This window comes from Solanum verrucosum, unplaced genomic scaffold (genome assembly GCF_900185275.1).
Source record: "Solanum verrucosum unplaced genomic scaffold, falcon-dt-bn FXZP01000277.1, whole genome shotgun sequence".
NCBI lineage: Eukaryota > Viridiplantae > Streptophyta > Magnoliopsida > Solanales > Solanaceae > Solanum > Solanum verrucosum.
The window spans coordinates 1,504,793-1,526,707 of record NW_026019945.1 but is presented as its reverse complement, the minus strand read 5'-3'; the positions used below and the strand labels follow the sequence as shown (position 1 = coordinate 1,526,707).

General features: G+C 31.6%; 4 protein-coding genes across 4 annotated transcripts; 2 read left to right on the top strand and 2 right to left on the bottom strand.

Annotated features, from left to right (window-relative positions):
• The first annotated feature begins 2,341 nt into the window (after positions 1-2,341).
• On the top strand, positions 2,342-4,950 carry LOC125840230 (uncharacterized). The gene is made up of 2 exons (XM_049519201.1): positions 2,342-2,450; positions 4,346-4,950. The coding sequence occupies exon 2, from the start codon at positions 4,380-4,382 to the stop codon at positions 4,815-4,817; it is 438 nt and encodes a 145-aa protein (XP_049375158.1). The 5' UTR covers positions 2,342-2,450; positions 4,346-4,379; the 3' UTR covers positions 4,818-4,950.
• A 601-nt stretch (positions 4,951-5,551) lies between these two features.
• LOC125808187 (adenylyltransferase and sulfurtransferase MOCS3) lies at positions 5,552-9,045 on the bottom strand. Its single transcript, XM_049487916.1, has 11 exons — positions 8,744-9,045; positions 8,558-8,650; positions 8,354-8,409; positions 8,153-8,217; positions 8,000-8,074; positions 7,772-7,850; positions 7,385-7,423; positions 7,174-7,282; positions 6,705-6,823; positions 6,057-6,173; positions 5,552-5,941 (listed from the first exon to the last, which is right to left on the bottom strand). Exons 1-11 carry the CDS (start codon positions 8,988-8,990, stop codon positions 5,558-5,560), a joined length of 1,383 nt encoding a protein of 460 aa, XP_049343873.1. The 5' UTR covers positions 8,991-9,045; the 3' UTR covers positions 5,552-5,557.
• A 788-nt stretch (positions 9,046-9,833) lies between these two features.
• LOC125808925 (uncharacterized) lies at positions 9,834-11,016 on the top strand. The gene is made up of 2 exons (XM_049488604.1): positions 9,834-9,938; positions 10,786-11,016. Exons 1-2 carry the CDS (start codon positions 9,834-9,836, stop codon positions 11,014-11,016), a joined length of 336 nt encoding a protein of 111 aa, XP_049344561.1.
• Positions 11,017-12,923: 1,907 nt separating this feature from the next.
• On the bottom strand, positions 12,924-17,912 carry LOC125808238 (endoglucanase 11-like). Its single transcript, XM_049487961.1, has 6 exons — positions 17,676-17,912; positions 17,066-17,278; positions 16,557-16,757; positions 15,562-15,816; positions 13,608-13,898; positions 12,924-13,466 (listed from the first exon to the last, which is right to left on the bottom strand). Exons 1-6 carry the CDS (start codon positions 17,910-17,912, stop codon positions 13,098-13,100), a joined length of 1,566 nt encoding a protein of 521 aa, XP_049343918.1. The 3' UTR covers positions 12,924-13,097.
• Positions 17,913-21,915: the final 4,003 nt, after the last annotated feature.

Sequence of the window (21,915 nt, the reverse complement as noted above, 5' to 3'; positions counted from 1 at the left end):
ACTGACCCATAGCATGTATTGTACCTTGCTTCGGAGGAACCAGAGTTTACGAAGTAAAAGTTTGATTTGAAATGAATAGGATTTTTCAATCTTTAATTAAAGATTTCAAATTCAAATTCTTGATATGAAAGAAGTTCCGATTAAAGAACACTTTCCTCTTAACTAATCCTACACAACAAGTATTTGAATTAATCGGGTCAAAAAACTTGATCACCAAATAGTTAGACAAAAAAAGCAGGTTTAACTCATAAAATGTGCAAACATACATGTATAATATGCTAGGTACTCCCCCAAATTACGATATACAATTAAAAAACAACATTAATTACAAACTAATTCTTAAATTCTAAATCCAAAACTTATATAAATGTAGAATACAATATTGCTAGAATACTCCTCTAAGTTAAATCTTGCTATGCTTCTTCGAAATCGAATACAATCATTTTACCTCAGAAAAATAGAAATAAGGTCTTCGTACATCCTATTTTATCACGCTTAGACCCCACTAGTGAAACTACATACATCCTACCAAGCTCGAACCTATTGACGAGATTGTGAACATCTTATCAGGCTCAAACTCCACTAACATCCTAACCTGAATCAATTCTCCCTTAAATTAAACACAAATCTTAAGATCAGAAGCAAAGCTCACTCTTTTCAATGATTCAAATGATGCTTCTCTTTGCATTTTCAATTGATTGTAGAAATTACCAATAAATATCTCAGCTTTATTAAACAACTCCTCCCCACTAATCTCCTCTTCCTCCTCCTCTTTTACTTCACTTCTATCCTCACTACTCCCAATAAAAAACAAACTTGGTGTGGAAGGACATTTTTGTAATTTCACTTCATCCTTCACAACTAATTTTGTGACCCCAACAATTTTCTCAGAAACACATTTTTCAACCAATTTAGGGACAATTTTTTGTTGCTTAATAATACTAGTAGTATGAGGAGAAAGAGAAGGAGGACTATTTTTGTCATCATTTTGAGATTTGGAGAAAAAGGTAATTAGGCCAGCATCAACTCCTAATGAGATAATGAGAAGATTAACTATGAAATAAAGATAAGGAGTTCTTTGAGATGAAGATATTAGAGGAGTCATGAGTACAAGTATAGCTATAAGTAAAAGCTTTAAAATTTGGTATTTCATAATCTTGTCCATGTAGAATGGAAAAGTTTATTGGTAGTTTTGAGGAATGAAAAGTGTTTTTTGATGAAGAAAATTGTTGCTAGTGAGATTCAAACACGTGAACACCCTGAATATTGGCTCTTTTGGTGATGGAGTTGGAAGGATATTGGAGATGGCTTTGATTTGATATTATATAGAGGTTGACATACAAGGGACAATGTAGGGGCCTGGCCAACTTCATATTTATAACAACATAAAATAAAGAGTGAAAAAAAGGTAGTCTAGGTTTTGTCTTTATCATATCCATAGCTCTACCAAGTAGGTGTTTGAAAAATAGTACTAGTATTTAAAATTAAGTTGAAAAATTCATATTTGGGCATACTTTTATATGCTTTAGTATGATTTTTTTCTTGAGTCGATCGAGGTTTATCTAAAACAATTTCTCTACCTATCAAGATAGAAACAAAATCTATGTACACTATATGCTTTAATATGTTTTTTCTTGAGTCAATTAAGATTTATCGGAAATAGTCTTTTTACCTACCAAGATAGAAATAAAATCTACATATACTATATGCTTTAATAAGTTTTTTTCTTGAGTCGATCAAGATTTATCGAAAATAATCTCTCTACCTATCAAGATAAAAATAAAATCTACTTATAACTCTCTTAATACTCCACTTTTGAAATTACCCATAGAGGTTTTAGATTTTGAGTATGAGGAGACAAGAGAACATGCTAGAAAGGCAAAAAAGAAACACAAGTCAATTAAAAGGTGAAAAAGAGAATATTTCAAATTTAATTGGACAACTATTGATAAGGCAATATTCCCTCTCTTTTTTTTTTTTGGTTAGTCTCTTTTTTCTTGCTTTTTTTTTTTTTGTTCTTTTGTTTAGGTTATAAGTAATTATCTTAAGCAAAGATATGTAAATATAGGAGTAGTAAATTTATATTGTGTAGGCTTGACATAAATATTGAAAAATCGAAATATCGAATTAAATCTAATTTTTAATTTATTTTAATTTTGATTTTTAATTTTCAATTCAATTTTTGATATATATTTTTGCATTTTTGATATTTTGATTCGATTTTCGATATTTTGATTTAATCGAAATATATTATATTAAAATATATATTGATATCATAGGAGTATTAATTATTAATATGAAATAATAAATATTATAGGCAAACAAAATTTAAAATTAGGTCACCACTGTCCACTTTTCAGCGATCAGCAGTGCACCGCAGCACTTCTCACTTCCCGCCGACCGCCGCGACCAGCAGCAGCCAACCAGCGGCAGCGACCAGTCCAGGTATGGTATTTGATTTGATTTCTATTTTATCTTCCGTTTTTTTTTTCTTTCTGATTTGTGTGAATTGTGAAATTAATTTTTTTTATATAAATGGCTGATCAAAATCCGAACTAACAAAAACCGAATCGAATTAACAAAAATCGAACAGAGCCGAAATAATTCGGTTCGATATTCGGTACACCAAATGCAAGAACTGAAAAAACCGAAATACCAAAAAATTTCCATCATAGACAATTTCTTTGTGTTTAGTGATCATGTAACCGGGCAATAAAGTTCCATCTTTTGGTTTTGCAAATTTCTTATGAATTTGTGTCCACAGAGCACTGCTTCCTTTTGCTAGAATTATATACTTGCACTTTGTTTGAATGATTGTTATGTATTGTACGATGAATATAATGTTTAGATAGATTGTATTGTTTTGTGTTACATAATGTCACACATCCATAATTTGAAGTTGAAGTAGGGTATGGTGTACAACTACTATGAAAAGTAAATGATAAATTGAATTATTGAATAATAAATAAACACAAAATGAGAAAAAAGTTATTAAGGTAACGACGCGATTACATCAATAGAATTTTGAGTAACAATCAAAACAAATATTGTATTTAAACTAACAATACAATACAATGTGTAACAACCATCCAAACAAGGTGTTAATGTGGCAGGAATCATCACATAACGGGGCAACACCCCTATAATCTGTCTCCAAAAGCTAGTTCTGATGTCTTGACATTTTCTACTACGCAAATTCTTTTTTCACATATTTGTAATGCATGCTTTGAAAAATGGAACTTGGGCTTAACTCTACCTCAAAAGTTAGTACGTGAAGTGAGAATTTTAAATGAATACAAGCTAGTCTTTGAGAGAGGGGAATTGAGTTGAAAACCGAAGTTTTCTCACATTGTTTCAAGCTCTCTTATAAATGAAGAATTATAATGTGAGAAAACTTTGGTTTTCAGCTCAATTCCTTTTAAAGGTCTAAACTTTTTATATCTTAAGGACTTAATTAAACTGATTTTTTAATGACTTTAACTTCTAATTAAGACCATAAATAAAGTTCACAATATGATTGTCACGACTTCTTGATCTGTTCTATTGTAGTAGTCTGCTATTCTAACAAACACCAGTAGTCAAAAGTTGAGAAGGTAGCGATTTGTTTTGAATGAAGCTTCATGCTTTCATTAAGTTTTGAATGATGATTTACAAAAAAAAAAATTGCTATATGCATTGTCGATTTTGTGTTTTAATCCAAACTTCCAAAGTGTTCTGTATCCTTGTATCGAATTTGTATACCACCAAGGAAACAGCCATTGTCATGTATCTTTGACTGCCATAACTCCATTTTCTCTTATTTCCGTGGTCTATTTCATATGGAGTAGTATGATTTAGAGAGCTTGGAAAGAAGTCAACGGTCCAGTCAGTGCGTTGCATATAGGCTGCTTCAGAATGACGTTGAATTGTATTCACATATAGAGCTTGTTGAGAAAGTATCTTTTGTCTCTTGTGTGGACATTTGATTCATTTTTTTCCATTGAACGTTGCCAAAACTACTTCTTTGGTTAAATATTGAGGTGTTATTGATTTGCTTACTTGGTTTTCTGCTTCTGATATTATTCTAATGTATATAGTGATTTAGTGGTATTTGCTAAGTCAGCCTTCAACATCTCTCTGCTGTTACTATTCATCCTTTTTTATTTGCTCGGAAAGTAGTGCTTTTTTTTTTTTCAATCCAAACGGTATATCTTGCTAGAAAAATTTGGCCATTCAACCAAAATATATTGGATTGGATTATTAGGTTGTGTTATAATTGGAAGGGTTTTGTGTTGAGTCTTGCCAAGTTTTGATTCCATTACCTTCTGTCAAGTAGTAGTTAACAACTAACATCTCACCGTTTCAGGTTTTCTTCTCCAAACAATCTTGGTTAAGCATCGATGAGTTGTCAAACCGTTAATTCAAGTGAGGACATTTTTGACTCATCATTGAATCTAGAGGACATTCATTACAAAGAAGGCTACTCGGTAGGCTATACGGATGGCCTAAATTCTGGTAAAGATGAAGGCAAACAGGTAGGACTCAAAAAGGGGTTTGAAGTAGGCGAAGAATTGGGTTTTTACAAAGGTTGTATTGATGTATGGAATGCTGCTATCTTAGTAGATCCAACTTGTTTCTCATCCCGAGTGCAGAAAAGCATCAAACAGATGGATGAATTGCTCAATAAATACCCCTTCTCTGACCCAGAGAACGAGTCTGCTACCGATATTATTGACTCCTTGAGACTGAAATTTAGAGCTATTTGTGCAACGATGAATATTAAACCGGAGTATGATGGGTACCCTAAAACCTCTGGGATCGATAACTCCGGTTTCTAATTGGTCTAATCATCGAAGGTCTGATCAGTTACTTCCTTGTAGACTCTATAAATTTGCATTATCAACTGTCATTACATAGCTGTTGGTGTTGAAAAGATTCATGCCAGAGATTATATGTATTTGCTGGTTTTAAATGTCTGTGTGTGCGCATGTCTATATATATCTATCTATATATTGTAGTTACGGATGTGTGCAAGCTAATCCCAGACACCCCAATTTGTGTTAAAAAGCTTTTGACAGAAATTGACTAATTGCAATCATGGGATTGCTGGATTGTCATTATGGTGAAGGTCATGTATAGTTGGACATACTCTTGTTAAACCTTCCTCTGCAGTACATGAGTTCTGGGATAATTTCATAGATGATCACTTAACTTTTACTTTATTGTATCGAAGTCGTTAAACTATTTTTTTGTAATGATAAAGTGACTCAACCTTACTCAAGTATCACATAAAGTCACTTAAAAAGGAATTAATGACGCGTAACTAAATAAAAAATATAGGGACCTTTGCAAATAGCTATTGTCTACTTTTTCTAGATGGTATACATAGATCATATATATATTATACACCCATCAACTAAGGAGATGAACACCCATGTTAATAGTAGGACAACCTCATTGAGTTTAACACTTGATAAAATCTATAATAAGAGTTCAATCGGAAACATAAATTAAGTTTTTGATTAAAGGCAAAAAAAAATTGAGGAATAAATGACAATTTTGTAGGTATATAATATAGTTAGTAGGTAGGGAACTTTGGATCCACGTTGTGAGTCCATGACTCTAAGCCCCCAATTATATCCTTTGCTGAAGTGAAACCCAATTTGTGAAGCAATTCAACAGCAACTTGTGAATCATTGCCTCTTCTGCATATTACAAACAGAGAAGCATTTGAACCATTCTCTTTATTTGCCTCTTTTTCCAAAGCAGCAGATATTTCAGGCAATCTACCTTCCAACGTCGATAGAGGTATGTTCATAGAGTTGGGAAGTGAAACAATCTTATAGTGATGACTTGGTCGAACATCCACTAAAACATGTGCTTCTCCTCTCCCCACTTGCTCGTTGTATTCTTTGCTGCTGATTCGATCATCCAGTGAAAGAAGGTTCAACTTCAATGGACCCTGAAACCATCATCAATTATCGGATGATGAATTCTTAGCTATGTCCTCATTTGCATACAGTATCAAAGGGTGAATCAATCAAATACAATTGAAAAGTTGTGAAAAAGAAATGCACCGTGGATAGTGGAGTTTGAGTAAACTTTTCATAATCAAACTCCGAAAATGTCTGTCTTGTCAGTACTGCATCATCTCCACAAGCTTCGCACTGCAATGACCTTCCACGTAGTTTGACCTAAATTTGTGAGAGTGATGATGATTTGAGATGTTGACAATGCCAAAAGAAAAATAAGATAGGTAGAGCAACATGGGAAAATAAATAAATATTGAAAGAAGATATTCCAAATAAATTGATATAATGTGCAAGAGATTGTGGAAGTCCTAATTAGTTACAAAGTACAAGGCATGTATAGAATAGATATATGATACAGTGATCCTTAAGTGTAAAAACACATTTATTGGAAGTATTTGTGGGCTAGCTACTTCGAAAAATCTTTTTATTTTTTTTAATAGCGATTCCAGATAATTTTCTCCCTGTTTTTCACATCCTACTTACTATCTATTTAAAAGTTTATTGTCTATTCCAAAAGGATTTATCAAAAAAATTATTATTATGCCTCGCCTTAGTTTTACCTAATTTCGTTATTTGCTCACTGCTTATGTCAGAATGCAAAAAAAAAGAAAAAAGACTGCAATATATCATCTGCTCAGATAGAATAAAGAACAAATTGACTGGAAGTATGAGGAATTAGAATATCTAACACACATTACGGAACCGGCCTGACAGGGCATCCAAAAGAAGCATTCTTCCGGAGAGTGGTTCTCCAACCAAGCTAGCAACCTTTATGGCCTCTAAGGCTTGAAGACATCCAATAACACCTGGAACTGAAGTGAAGGGAAAAATGAATACTGAGAGAAGGATCTAAAGTAATATCACGCTGGCAACACCATATGTTTCACAATTGAACCTTACAAATAATACACAGAAAACAGTTGCATTTCCAAAAAATTCCAGGTTTGACGTGGCATCAATTCTTTCCTCTCCAAGTCTCTACCATTGTTATAAACAAGATAAGTAGATTAACAAATACGCAAACCATAGTGAGAACTTTGTTTCGGAAAACTAAGGAAATTTCACACATAAGAGATATTATATGAGATAATCTAAGGAATCCAGACACTTCTTGAAAAAGGACAGGAGATTAGATGGTTATTTTGAGAGAAGAACAACGTACCAACTCCAAGTACTCCACTATCAGCACATCTCTGACAAGCATTTGTGGGTGGAGGAGTTGGAAATAGGCATCGATAGCATGGACCTCCATTGTAATTGTAAACTGTCAGCTATACAAACCATTCGGAGTATAGAGTTAGTTACCAATCAATTTGAAGTTTTAGGGAAACACAAAAGCTCTGGGATTGATGAATGCTGTTAGGAAATGGTACCTGCCCTTCTAGTCCTAGAGCAGCTCCAGATACAAGAGGCTGTTAATACAAGTAAGCCAGTTATCAGAAAATGGATCAACATCCAAATAAAACTCATCATCCAATTTCATACTAGCACTATGAGATCAGTGTCGGTATGTCCAGGCAATAATATTTACTACCACAGTTACATGATCATACCAGAACATTAGCATGGCAATTTAAAAGTGAGGGTAATAGCTATATGAAAAAGCCTCCTGTTAGCTTAAACATGAAAGATCAAAAGGAAACGTTATTGCATAAGAAGGCAATTGTATAGTTTATATCATTTCCGTATCCAGCTTTCAGTAAATATCACAGTACCAGCAAAATTTGTATAAAAAGATAACATCACAAGAAACAGCTAACCTTCCCAAGCACAACACAACAATCATTGATCATGTAGCGGCTTGGAGCATTGTCTGTTGCATCAACTACCACATCATATCTGAGAGAGATCATTAAGCAAGGAAATGTCAAAATCACCGCTCTACGGAAGCAAAAGAGGAAACTGAACCAACAAAAAAACATCAAAAGAGATGCATATAGGAAATAAATCATGCAAGCCATATATAAATAGGTGTTACTAAACCATACTTGCTCACAATTTCCAAAGCATTGGACGTGCGGAATGCTTCTCTGTGCTCCACAATCTGAGTGGAAGAGTTGATCCTAAAATGAACAAACAAATAAATTAGAACATTAAATGCAGGCTCGACGCAAAACGAAGTTAATCTATCTGCGACTTACGAGCGACAAGTAGCAGCAGCTGACTCTACTTTTGACTTTCCAATATATGCTTCAGTGTGTATTATCTGGAACACAATGTCAACACCATAGCCAATTAACTTATTAACAGAAATAGCAACAATCTCAAAATCGACAAAAACAACCCGCATCAAATTCAATAAACCAGTGCATTAAACACATAGCTATTGATCAAAAAACTACCTGCCTCTGAAGATTGTTAAGTTCCACTACATCATGATCAACTATACCTATTCGACCTGCAAAATACCATACGAAAAACGTGACTCCTAATAACTAACAGTAGCTCAACGGCATTGCATCTTCGAAAAATCCTTTTAGTTACTGCAATGTACAACTCCATTTACTAACTTAAGCAAAATATGCTAATTCAATTACATATCTTACCAACTCCACAGGCAGCAAGATATAGTAAAGCAGGTGATCCTAAACCTCCAGCTCCAATAACCAAAACTGAAGATTTCAATAGATTTGCCTGACCTAATTCCAACAATAAATCTCAATTATCAAACAGAAATAGTTAATTATTCAAGTCAATTAACTATCCTCACTGCAAATTGAACTGAACCGAACCTTGAACGCCAAATGAAGGAAGCAATAAGTGCCGACTGTATCTGTAAATCATATCGGGAGATAAACCATTTGAATTGCTCAAATCTCCATTGGAAAGCGGCTGAGGACATACTGTGCTTGAATTGACTTCAAGTTGATTAAGCTGAGCTTCCAGAGCAGAAATTTGTCGCTCTATGTTTCTCTTGTTGGACTTTAAGGAATCGATTTCCCGGCGAATACGAGCTGCTTCGACGCCATTGGAATCCATTATAGAAGCTAAGGAAGAATATGAATATTGTTGTCGAACAAGGAAATTTTGGCGTTGGTGACGATATAAAGGCACGTTAATAAACCCTATCGACCCGATTTCCCTTTTAAAAAGTTTTTCAATTTTCTTGGTCAAATAATTTTTTAAAAAGTTTTAAAAAAAAATAAAGAAATAAGTTAAGTACATTCTAAGTCGATTGGTTTAGTTCGATTTTAAAGTTTAACGATTTATAGATATATTAAATCATTAAAATATTAATTTATGATTACTCGTTATTATCGGTTCGATTAGCTATTTAGATTTCACGAAAAAAAATTTAATTAAAAATCACTTAGAAATAAAATGACATCAAATAAACCACAAATGATCAGTTGACAATTATTTTCTTCTCAATAATCGTTGGCATCTTATTAGAATGTAACTGAGAGTTTGAAACAGTCAGAACTAAAAATATAAAACTAAACCCTATGTCGACGACTCTATAAAAGTATAAATATAACATATTATTAGCTTATAAGTTAACCCACTAAGAAAAAAAATGAAAAATGAGAAGCGATGATATGTTATGGTGCGGGCCTGTGGACAGGACATGACGAGGCAGGCAAATGATCCACCACGTATTGGGACAAGTGCTATGTGTTCAAAGCTCATGGACTCTTCGTGTGCCACTTGCCCCCTAACCTATTGTCTATTCATCCTTAATTTGCCAAACTCTAAGGCTGAAGAAAAGGAAAAAGAAAAGTTGCATTTCATTGGGTGTTAAAAGACGTATCTTCATTGTAACAAATTGTAAATTGTGAAGTGAAGTTAAGCTAAGTTAGAAGTTAGAAGGAGTATCCAAATATGGGTGGCTATAATCAGTTTCTCTACTATTACACTATCTCGCGCGTGTCTCGCATCAAACTCCTCGCACGCCCGCGCCAGCCCTTCTTTCTTGACGCTATACGGGTAAATAGTGGTTTCTTCAAGTTAGATACCTCTCGATTTCAATTTGTTTATCATATTCTAATTATAGTTTCACTTAACCCAGAGAGAGAATTTTGTGGTTTGAAATTATTAAAGACATGGTAAATATACTAAAATATTTTTTAATCTTAATCTAGTGATTTTAAATATGTTGGACCAAAAGCCAAAACAAAACAAAAAAGGAGATATTGATCTTTTCTTTTTGAACGGACTAGGAGGTAAGGGAGCTAGACTTACGTTGAAGCTTATGAATTTTGAATTAGTAATACGTACATATCCCATGCATTTTTAAGACAAGTTTTGTATTTGAACTAAAATAAAACTCACTCTGTCTCTAATTACTTGTCCATTTTTTCTTTTTTAGTTTTTCTTAATTATTTGTTTATTTTGACAAATTAAGGAAGGGCAAATACTTTTTATCTATTAAATTACTTTTAAAAATGTCGAACTTTTTGAAAATCTTAGATTTTTAATTCATCTACTTCATAACTAATAAGGGTAAAATGGTAAACTCACTAGGTCAATCATTATTTTCGTAATAGGTATATCAACTCAAAAATGGACAAGTAATTAGACACTGAGAGAGTATATTTATAGATTATTATCTTTTTTTCTTCTTCCTCTGCTTGAGGACGCTCTTTTGAAAACAGCCTCTTTATATCTCTCCACGCTCATAAGATTTGCGTACACTCTAATCTCTCAAATTCACTTAGTGAGATTTCATTGGGTATATATGTTGGTGTTGTTGTTATGGATTATTATCTTGTATCCTTCTAATTTCTTCATTGTTACAACCTTAATTTATTTTAATATATATATATGAATGCAGAGATATAGCAAGGAAAATTATGATCATCATGCAGAAGAAAAAGCACCAACCACAGCTGAAGAATTCACAAGAGTTGCTGAAGAAATGGCTGAGGAAAAAGAACATCAAGGCTTTAGCAGCCAAACAGTAGACAAAGCACAAGAGACTACTGGAAAAGAAAATTCTCATAAGAAGTGTGATGACTCTGATGATCTACTTAAAAGTAACCCACAAAACCAAATTAGTAGTTAAAATCTGAGTTTGTTTTTTAATTTGAAATTAGAGTTGTAACTAACCTAGTGGTGCTACCTTTTTTTTTTAATCTAAATAATTAATAGTAGTAGTAGTTCTGATGAACCTCATGACATGTAAGTTTTGCTAACTTGGTACTTTTCTCAAGAGCTTTGGAGGAATGTTATAGTTAGTCACAAGTTTTATTATTTTAATGATAGAGAGTAGTAACTTAACGTGAATTATTGACAGTCTTAAAAATACATGTTTATCAGACTAACCAAATTTAAATATATATTTGATTTGCTATATGGCATAGAAAGTGATATCAAACTCGAGCTTATATACCTGAAATGGGCTTTTGGGGTTTATATGAGGGAAAATTGGGCTTCGTCTCTATGTCCATAATTCTGGCTATCGGCCGTAACGATTTGACCCAATTTCTGAAGGTTAAATATCGTTATTTCGATTAATAATCAAATTTATTTTACTTGGGTAAATTGCCAAGTGGTGAGACAATGCAAGAATATAAATTAGAAAAATATATAGATAAGGAGAGGGTCGAGCGCCTTCTTCTTTGAAAATTCTAAGAAGAAAAGATAAAAAGACTACTAGGTGATTTGAGAGATTTTTTGGCGATGCCTTCTATTTTTCTAATAGAATAATTTACGGGTCAAAAATTTGAATCGTCAATTCAATATGAAATGACTAAACGCTTAGTAGAGAAGATAAAAAGACTATTGAGGTGATTTGAGAGATTTTCCGATGCCTTCTATTTTTATGATAGAATATTTTAGAGGTCGAAAATTTAAATCGTCAGTTTAATACAGAATGACTACGCTTAGTATAGAAGATAAAAAGACTATTATGGTGATTTGAGAGATCTTCAGATGTTTTCTATTCGTCTAAAAGAATATTTTACTACTCCCTCCATCCACTATTGTTTGTCAGGTATACTAAAAATAGTTGTCCAAAATTAATTGTCAATTTAAACAATCAAAAAACAATTAGTCACTTTTTTCCAATTTTGCTCTTAATGTGAAAAAAGTTGCTTTTAAAGTTACAAAACTATTTTAACGTGAAAAAAGTTACTTTTACCGTTTTCAAAAAGTACAAACCATTTTAATAATGATTAATAGTAGGATTATATTAATCAAATTACACCTTATATTAATTTTTTCTTAAAGGTTGTGCATGATCTTATCCTGACAAATAATATTGAACGGAGGGAGTACATGTCAAGAAATTTGAATCGTCATTTTAATATGAAATATACGCTTAGCACTGAAAAGGCTACTAGCACGTGTATAAACTCTGAAGCTAGACTCAGATTGAATTGAGATTTTATACAAAACTTCATAAATAAGCCTCCAAAATCTTTTGAGAACTTTTTTTAGTTATTTGAGGTGAGTTGAACTTGGTATTTTTGACAACTAGTCATTGATTTGACCCTTCGATTGCACAATAATACGAGTCCCTACGATGAAACAACCTTTCACCCTCTTAAATAAACTTCAAAGAAATTGGTTATATATGGTGTCGGCATACTGTATACCAACAATGTATTAAGAAGAATACATCGACTCATAACAAGTCATCAATCGACCAATAAGAATTGAGGTAGAGTGATAAATATTTCTTCATTCTTAATTAAATGTTTCGGGTTTGAGTCCCCTGGATACAGAATCGTCTTTATTAGAAAGCGTTTTATCTCCAATGTTGGGACCTCTCGACGCGATTCAAATTTAGCCAAACTCCAATTTGGGTATCAGACACTAGATGAAAAATCAAAAAAAAAAAAGTCATTGAGTGAATCTCTCTCAAAAAAAATTCAAATTTGAAGTTTATAAATTTCTATAACAACTTCAAATTAATATGTTGATGTTTTCATTATCAATTAATAAAAATAAAATAATCACAGAGCAAATGAAGAAGAGATGTAAATTTCATTTATTCATAAAAGTGAACCGTGGAACATCAAAAGATGAATACATCGAGCGAATTATACTCTATAGTCTATATACTTTTTTTCCTTTTGTTGTATATTTCTTTCTTCAATCAATCAAAAGTAAATAAAACAATTGCGTGGCACATAAAACTATTTATTTAGCTGAAAATAATGATGAATCTTCAATGTCGGTTCCTCTGTCTAGCCCATTCAATTTTGCAAATAACCCAACAAGAGGTGCCGTGTTATAAGTACAAGCCTCTGTTTGCATGAAATTTCTCCTATGATCATTAAACCGGTCCTTGTTATCCGGTCCACCGACTAGTGCCCCGATTAGCGTATTCGGGTTCGGGTTTTTACGTCCGAACCAATTATCATAGCCTTGGGTACAACTGATGAAGCTTTTACGCTTTTTGAATGAGTCCACCGATGCACCCCTATGGTGCACCCTTTGGGGATACTTGGGTCCGTAGCCAACCAAGTAGCTCACACCTCGCGGGTTCAAACCCAGGATATAATCAACCTGTTATTTTTCATGATCTAGAATTGGTCAGCCAATGAGCACTAACATACGTATACAAAAAATTGTGAATTCATGTATGCTTATAAAATCACATCAAACTAAGTCGAAATCATTATAGTAACGTAAAAATTAAAATTTAACCTGTGATTTTGCGAAGGCGAAGATTTCTTCAGGGCCCACCGAACGACGTTCACATCTAGCCATCTGATTAGTTTCCCTGAGATGATCGGAATACACCATGAGGAGAAATGCTGCATTCGATACGTATTGCATGTTGTTCCATTGACGGATGTACAATAGCCCCCCTGGGGTGCGATGTACATTAGTTTTATTATTTTGGTTTAGACATGAACAAACGTAGTATTCGCCTTTCGAACGATATTCTTCGAGAATTTTATCGTCTTCCTTCTCTCCCTTCCCTTGCCTCGGTAACTGCAGAAGCAAGAGTTTAAGTTTTATGCATCGATCGTACAAGAATATATACGAACAAAATGATCATTTATATATATAATATAACTATGAGTAACATTTTGTGTTAATTATGAGTAGTTTATATAAACCAGTTGCTCGACCAACTAATTTATATTTCATGATTCAAATAGGAACAAACTTTGATCTAAATTATATTAATAGTATAAGAAATCTTCATATCGTAGATCTAGGGGACATACCAATGACCAAATGTCATAAATTAAGACATTATTATGTTCTTCAACCATAAAAGAGACAACAAATTAGTGGACTAAAATTGAGAAAGAAAATTCTTAATTGGTTCTCTATTTGATTTTGGACTAACTATCGATCTCTCTACAAACAACTTAATTTATGAGAAGTTTTTGCCTAACATATGGTGTCTGTATTCACAAGGACAAGGGTCCCTTGTTGTCTCTATGAAATTAATTAATCAATTTAACATAAAATCATCACTATTTTCTTGAGCCTACATCGACATCTCAACATGTGTCAAAACTTACCTAATTTAATTGGTATATGCCATTTTTCGCCGAATTTAAATTCTATGTACTAAAGGTGTAAATTTTGTCCCTGACATGCACATGATAATTGCAGATAACTCAATTCAATGAACTTTACTTGATAGTAACATTACACAGAATAAAAAATGCATAATTAACTTGTTATAATTGGTTAAATTATAAGTGTCGCGTCAAAACATATAACTTAAATTATTTTCTAAAATGGAGACTTCTTAACCATAGAACATGGATTGCATTGAAAAACAGGCTAGATTAGTGTCAAATTTATGGAGGGAACTCATTATGTTTATGTTTATTGATTTTGGACTAATTATATTCTAATTCCGACCATTAGTAATTGATTTAACATAAAGTGTGACGATATGTTGTTTGTATATATTCTAAAGGACAAAATATTGTTGCTATGAAAATAATCTCATTTAAATGTTTCACTATTTTCACAGCGTACATCTATGACTCTCAACATGTGTCAAAACACACATGTTTTATTGACATTTTCCTAATTTTTGACTATGTAATGTAAATGCAAGTAATAAAGTACATGTCTAAAATAATTAAAATGAAAAAAAAGGAGAGATGAGTGAAAATAATCATATATCACGCATGCATTCATATTATTCTCATTTTTCTCAATAATATAAATATAAATATAAAATAGGATTAACAACTAAAGCATATATTTTCTACCTAATCAAACGATAGATGAACTATATTAAGGTAACACATCAAAATCAAAGTTTCAAATTAGTCTATGTACTTACTTAACTAAAAAAAAAAAGAAGCCTAATATAATAACACTTATTAAATTCTAAACATTGAGGACTTTCGATAAAAGTGGTAGGAATAACACTTTTGGTCCCTCAATTATTGATAAATTCTTATTCTGGTCCTTAAAATATACTTATGACTCAACACATCTAACCTTTTATCCTATTATATATGAAAAAAATATATATTAGATTACTAGTTTAACATGACACATAGATAACTTAATAGTGGAATGATTAACAACTGTTAAATTTATCAAAATCAACGAGCGAAAAGATTAAAAAATGCATATTTTTATATATTATATCACAAGAACTAAAATCAGAATTTACCGTAGAAGCGAGTAGTTGGAGGCCAGCGTATTTGACATCCCAACTGAATTCAGAGATAGCCCAAGTTGTACCCCCAAAAGATTGAGCATTTTGTAATGCATATTTTAAATAATGAGATTTGTCGGTGGCCTTGTAGAGCCACATAGCTGCCCATAACAACTCATCCTTGTAACCACTCAAAGATGGATAGTAACCTTTGGCTGCTCCAACACTTGTATCATACTTCCCTCTAAACTTGTCACCAAACTCAAACAACTACAATATTGAAAATAAACAATTAGTTGTAGTAGTTATTAAATATTAAATATGTAGTTAAAACAAACAACAATTGGGAATATCTTCTTTAGAATCTCACTTAAAATGTTTATTCCTCTGTAACTACTGGTAAAATAGTTGTCATGTGATTAGAAAGTTACAAGTTCTATTGAGCTGTGAAAAAAGTCTCTTGTAAAAAAGCAGGATAACACTTATGGTCTGACTCTTCTACAAGTACTCACATAGCAAAAGTTTAGTTCATTGAGTTGACTTTTATTGACATGAATTTAATAAGGAAATGAAAATTTTTCAAATTTGTGATCTAAAATACATGAGAGCATTTGTGTAACTAGTGATGCGATCAAGAATTTTCACTAAGAAGATTCAGAGTATAAAGACGTGAACACGCGAAGAAGTGATCTATATATATATTTAAAACATATGATTTTAACCTTCTAGACACAATGTAATGTTTTGGCGTCTTCTAGCTCTTCCCTTGTGTGTAAGTATAAACTTTTAAATTTTATGATATTAAATATGACATATTTAAAACTTATGTGGTAATAAAAGCGTCTCATCAGGAATAAATGAAAAGTACGACATTGATTGTTTTCAAATTTAAAATATCGTCCATCACTTTGGAATTTTCTTTATAGAAAAAATGTATCACCACTTGTGTTACACTAATATTTAGCAAATTGTCCTTTTAAAAAGGTATTCAAACAATGTTAGTTAATTACCTGTTCCGCGTGGACCAAGAGAAGGTTAGAGTAATGAGGATTTGTTCTCCTAAACACAATTGACGCCGCCGCCAACGCGGCTGCCGTCTCCCCGGCGACATCCGACCCGGGGTGATCCTCGTCAATCTTGTAAGCTCGACGAGATGTGGTCATATCTTCCGGCCTTTGCCAACAATAATGATCCGTATCTCCTTCACCCACCTGGCGAATTCAAAATTTAAATATTATATGCATTTTTGAAAGAGTCAAAAATAATAAGTCAGCCATATATAATTATGGTCTATGGTATGACCCAACATTGAAATTCAAAGAAATTACTAGCTTGATTTACGTCCACAAAGACAATTACAAAATGGACCCACTTAGAAATCAAGGAGATGAATTTCATAAACTTCAATTTTTTTGGGCGTGACTAAAGGGATATTTTTGCACAACGACTTCAAATACTAATAAATAAATTTTAAATTTTATACGTAAACATATAATTTAATGAATTTCTTAACACGAACCTGAATCCAGAGTACGTTAGGATGAGTGTGAGCTTTGACGAAGTAATCCGTCCCCCACTTGATTGCCTCAAGCGCGTATCTATACTCACCCGCGGCGGCTATATCTTCGCCATATTCAATGACGCTCCATGATAGCATCGTTATAGTAAAAGCCATCGGAAGTTGAAACTTAACATTATCTCCGGCGTCATAATAACCTCCCACCAAATCCACCTGTCACATATTTTAAAAAAAGATACATAAGAATAAGAATATCAATGAAAAAAGCGAAAAACTTTTTACTGACATACCGTCAGTAAAAAAAAAGATAAATAAGAATGTCAACAGAGCTTTATCAAGGCGTCAACCAAAAAGATAACTTTTGGTGGCACCTTGATAAAGACTTGTTAACAAAACAGGTAAATAAGAACGTCAACAAAGAATCTTGATCAAGGCCGGAATATTTTTACTGACCGGCCTTGATCAAGGGTATCAAACAAAAAGATACATAAGAATATCAATGATACAGCTGAGGCAATTTTTACAGAGACCTTGATTAAACAGGATTCATAAAAATGTGAATGAGATGCATAAGAATATCAATGATAAACGCGAGAAAAAATGTACGGACCCCTTGATCAAGTCCGTCAGTAAGGCCAGAATGATGACGCCAAATCGCTCTTTGATTGTACGGCAAACGACCGGAGCGTTGAGCTTCGAAATAAAGGAGACTTTTCGAGAGCGCTTCGGAATAATCTAACGATTGAATGAACGGAATAACAAAGCCAAATGTAAAAATAAGTGATATCCATTGTTGAAGAAAGCATATATTTCTTGAAAATTTACAATGAATTTTTGAAGCTTCCATGGCTATGTGGTCCTTCTCACAATTTTTTTCTCATATATATATAGGTACATGAATAGCACGTGACATTAAAGTGTTTAGAATTTTTACACTCACTTATGTCGTAATTTTAGTCATTTTTTATATTTTGGACTTAATTAATAATGGTTGCATATGTTGTGGTGACGGTTTTTTTTGGGCATAATACATAAACGTGTTTTTTAATTTGGTATTAGCTGACATTTATGTCTTTCAGAGTTTGGGTGCACAAGTAAATATTTGAACTCGTATAAAGTTGAACAAGTAAATAATCGTGTTCCGTATGACGTAATACAAATGAGTAGTAATTAACTTGTTATAACAACTCCTACATTTTACATTAACAATATGAAAAAAGAAAATTATAGTGTTGGGTGTGTATGAGTTAATTAAATGTCTAAGTATGATTTTGTGAGAGGCTAGTGAAACTTAATTTACTTAACTATTTTGGTTGAAAAAAATGTGTTTGGTGTAGTAACATGTATATTGTTCATGGGATTTTCTATTCCAAAATTTGTATACATTGTACTACTATATGAATCTTATTTTCGCAATCAATTTTGAACCACTACTAAATATGGTGGACAAATTGAATTTCTCGTTAGAGGTTTCGAATCCGAGCATTAGGACTAGTTAGTAAAACCTTGATAGAGAATATTTTACCTTTAAAGAATTTTATATTGCGTGAATTTGAATGGATTGATTCAGTAAATTTCAAAAATCAAATGCCTATTATATATCAAACTAGCTAGTAGCACTCTTATGTTTGCCCTCAATTTGTGGGTTGACAAAAATCACTAGCCAATTAAGAGTAAAACGCGTCGTGTTTTGGTAACATGAATAATTCAAATATTGTAGTTAGGATGTATGATGCGACATAAATATTTTTTCAGTTTTCTCATGTTCGATAAATCAAAAAAAAATTAAATATTTTTTTCTAAAAAGATTTTATTATGAGAAATATGAGTGTTTTAGTAGAAGTAAGAAAAACAAGTTCAACGAATGATATTCTACATTGATTGTGTCCTCCTCAACCTTCAACATACATCATCTTCAGTTCTTCATGACTCACACTCTCGTAGATCCATCCCATCACCTCGAACCCCTACCCCTACCCGCATTATTAATTCCCATAGTATTTGTCTATAGTATATACAAATGTTTTACGTATCAAACACAAACAAAAATAAAAAATAAGAAAGTCTTATTTTTCAAGAAAATATTTTTCTCTGTACCAAACACCCCCTAATTACTATTACTACTTAGCTAATTAAACTAACTAATCAAATCCTTGTACAGGTTTCCACTCAGATTCCTAGTAACTCTTACAAACCTTCTTATATTTATTGTTTAATTTTTTTTTAATTTTGGGACCCTTAAAAGCAGCCATTTTATAATAATTAATTATCCTCGTTTCCTAATTGTTATGTTTTAATGATTTGGGTACAATGACTTGTAACAAAACTACCTAAACTCCCTAGAAAAAATATACAAAAAATATTCATACACGTATTCATTAATGGACGTTTAGCTACTCACCACTGTGATGTTATAACTAACGTTTCTTACCAATAATTTCTCAATTTATTCTTTGGTCGTTATATTTAACTAAATGATCACTATGTTAATTAGCACATCAAGGAGTAAAATTTGTCAAAAAAAGGTTTAAAGGTTAATTGATTCGTAATATGAATTTTTACCTTATCGATGAGGGTAATTTAAATATTTGTAGCTTGTATCCTATTGGTTAGCTATATACTCAGGGATCATTTGGTAGCTGGTTAAAAGATAAGTTATTGATGTATTAAATTTTGTATAAGTAATATCACGTTTGATAACTTATACAAACGTGTATCAATTTATGTTTAGTTTGCAATTTCAAAACTCACATAACTAATACATGTATAAGTTATAAGTGAATTTATGTATTATATTACATATGATATGAGAGGAAATAATTAATACATAAATAAATAAAGTATGCATAACTATTAATGTTTAAATCAAATCATCAATAACATAGCATGCATCTTCTCTCCAAACATTATAAACATTTAATTATGGTTAATTAATATTTATTTTCACCTCACCTCATGAATTTACATTATTTGACTATAGTACGGAGAGGCGGACGCAGAAATTGAATATTATAGGAATTTAAGTTCAAAATTTTATATATTATATCCATTTAGATTTGTTTATTCAAAATTTATTATATGTAATTATTTAACATATTTTTATCACATACATCGAGTTTAAATTAAAAATATTGAATTCAGATGAACCCGTAATATATCTACTATATCCATCTCTAGTGTTAGTTATGTTATTTTGATCTAAACATCAAGTCTGAATAAGTTTTTTAAAAATATATCCCTATTAAGTGTTAATTATGTGAAGAAAAAAGGGAATATGTTTTCTCATTATATATATAGCAAATTGGTGATTGATTATTTGATGACTTGAATATGCCCAAAAGCCTAAAAATAGGCTACCCATGGTTCTGACTTTAATATCAAATTGATTTTAAAGTCTACTTTGTATGAGTCTAAATTCTCAGTTTTTTTTCTTGGACAATTAAAGCTTAGACCAATTTTAGAAGCTAGACAATATTAATTTGTTCAATTATTAGAAAATACTTTAGTAAAAATGATATGATTATATATATATATTCATTGTAATTGCTATGACTTTTAAGGTAATGAATTATTAATTCACATTTAGTTTTAAAAAAAAAAACTCATTTATATTTCCTCATCAATATGTCAGGGTATTGACATGTTTGATGTTACACTATAAAAGTAACACATTTATGTAGGTTGACTAAACAAATAAACGAAAATTCAATATATTGTTACCATATAGAATTATTAAGTGTAAAATGTAGATAGGTACCAAAAAATACGCGTAAACACTTGTTACTATACGTGTAATATCAAATCAGATATTTTAATTTATTACTTTTCTTCTATTTTATTTTTTGATCTTATAATTATTATATGTGTTTTCTTTGCTTCAATTATTGTAGTATTTTTTAAAAAAAATGGTAACTTTAGTAATTATATTACTTGTTGTTACTATTATTTTTTCTCCATTATTTTCAACATGACTTTTTCACTATTCATTTTTTTCATACTTGATTTTGATATATTTTACTTGAGCGACAGTTTATTGAAATCAACCTATTTCACACCCTCCTCATAGTGGAATTACAGCAAATATGTTGTTGAACTTTTAACTGAAAATTGTGACATGTCGTGGTTCTTATTTAATCTATAAATAAATATAAATATGTGGAATTAATTTCAAATAATTAATAGAAGCAATGTTCAAATTATTATTTTAACTCCCCATATGTGTTTCGTGGGTTGTGATAAAACAGAAAAATGAATTTCACTTTTTAAAAAAAAATGTAAATCTCATACACTATATGAAATGTCTACTTAATATCTTTGTGTATATTGATTACACATTGAGGTTGACTTCAGTCATTTTAGATTCAGATGCTTTAACTACTAAAAAGAATTAATTTATAAATTAGAGCCTTTAATAATTATATTTCTTACACTTGTTAAGTCATAATTTGAAGTGGGTGAGATTTTTCAAATCAGGAATCCTCTTCTACTTTGCTACTAATCTGCTAATAAAGTCGAAAAACATTAGAATGTTTGGTTCAAGTGTCTAGAAACAACCTTTCAATCTTACGAAAGATAATAATATTATCTGTGTACATCATATAAAATGATCAGTTAAATAATCTTCGTATAAATACAATTGTATAATGTTCATGTTAAATATAAGTATGAGAAGTTCTTGACTTTGCCATGACATGTGTTTCTATAAATTTTGGTATCTTTACATAAATAGCCCAATGAATTCACTGTCTACTTTCTCTAGCCAGTTTACGTATATTATACACCGATTATACATAAATTGTATACAGATTATATATCCAATGGCTATAATCATTGATTATACATCGATTATA

What these genes read in the sequence shown, in the direction of transcription:
- LOC125840230 (XM_049519201.1), top strand. Translation starts at nt 4,380, where the DNA reads ATGAGTTGTCAAACCGTTAATTCAAGTGAGGACATTTTTGACTCATCA.
- LOC125808187 (XM_049487916.1), bottom strand. Translation starts at nt 8,990, where the DNA reads ATGGATTCCAATGGCGTCGAAGCAGCTCGTATTCGCCGGGAAATCGAT. An exon ending in GCTTTGGAAATTGTGAGCAA is followed by an intron (nt 7,851 to 7,999) that starts GTATGGTTTAGT and finishes GATCTCTCTCAG; the next exon opens with ATATGATGTGGTAGTTGATG. An exon ending in TAGTGGAGTACTTGGAGTTG is followed by an intron (nt 6,824 to 7,173) that starts GTACGTTGTTCT and finishes CCTTCACTTCAG; the next exon opens with TTCCAGGTGTTATTGGATGT.
- LOC125808925 (XM_049488604.1), top strand. Translation starts at nt 9,834, where the DNA reads ATGGGTGGCTATAATCAGTTTCTCTACTATTACACTATCTCGCGCGTG. An exon ending in TCTTTCTTGACGCTATACGG is followed by an intron (nt 9,939 to 10,785) that starts GTAAATAGTGGT and finishes ATATGAATGCAG; the next exon opens with AGATATAGCAAGGAAAATTA.
- LOC125808238 (XM_049487961.1), bottom strand. Translation starts at nt 17,912, where the DNA reads ATGGAAGCTTCAAAAATTCATTGTAAATTTTCAAGAAATATATGCTTT. An exon ending in CTAACGTACTCTGGATTCAG is followed by an intron (nt 16,758 to 17,065) that starts GTTCGTGTTAAG and finishes TGAATTCGCCAG; the next exon opens with GTGGGTGAAGGAGATACGGA. An exon ending in TCCAACTACTCGCTTCTACG is followed by an intron (nt 13,899 to 15,561) that starts GTAAATTCTGAT and finishes TTGCTTCTGCAG; the next exon opens with TTACCGAGGCAAGGGAAGGG.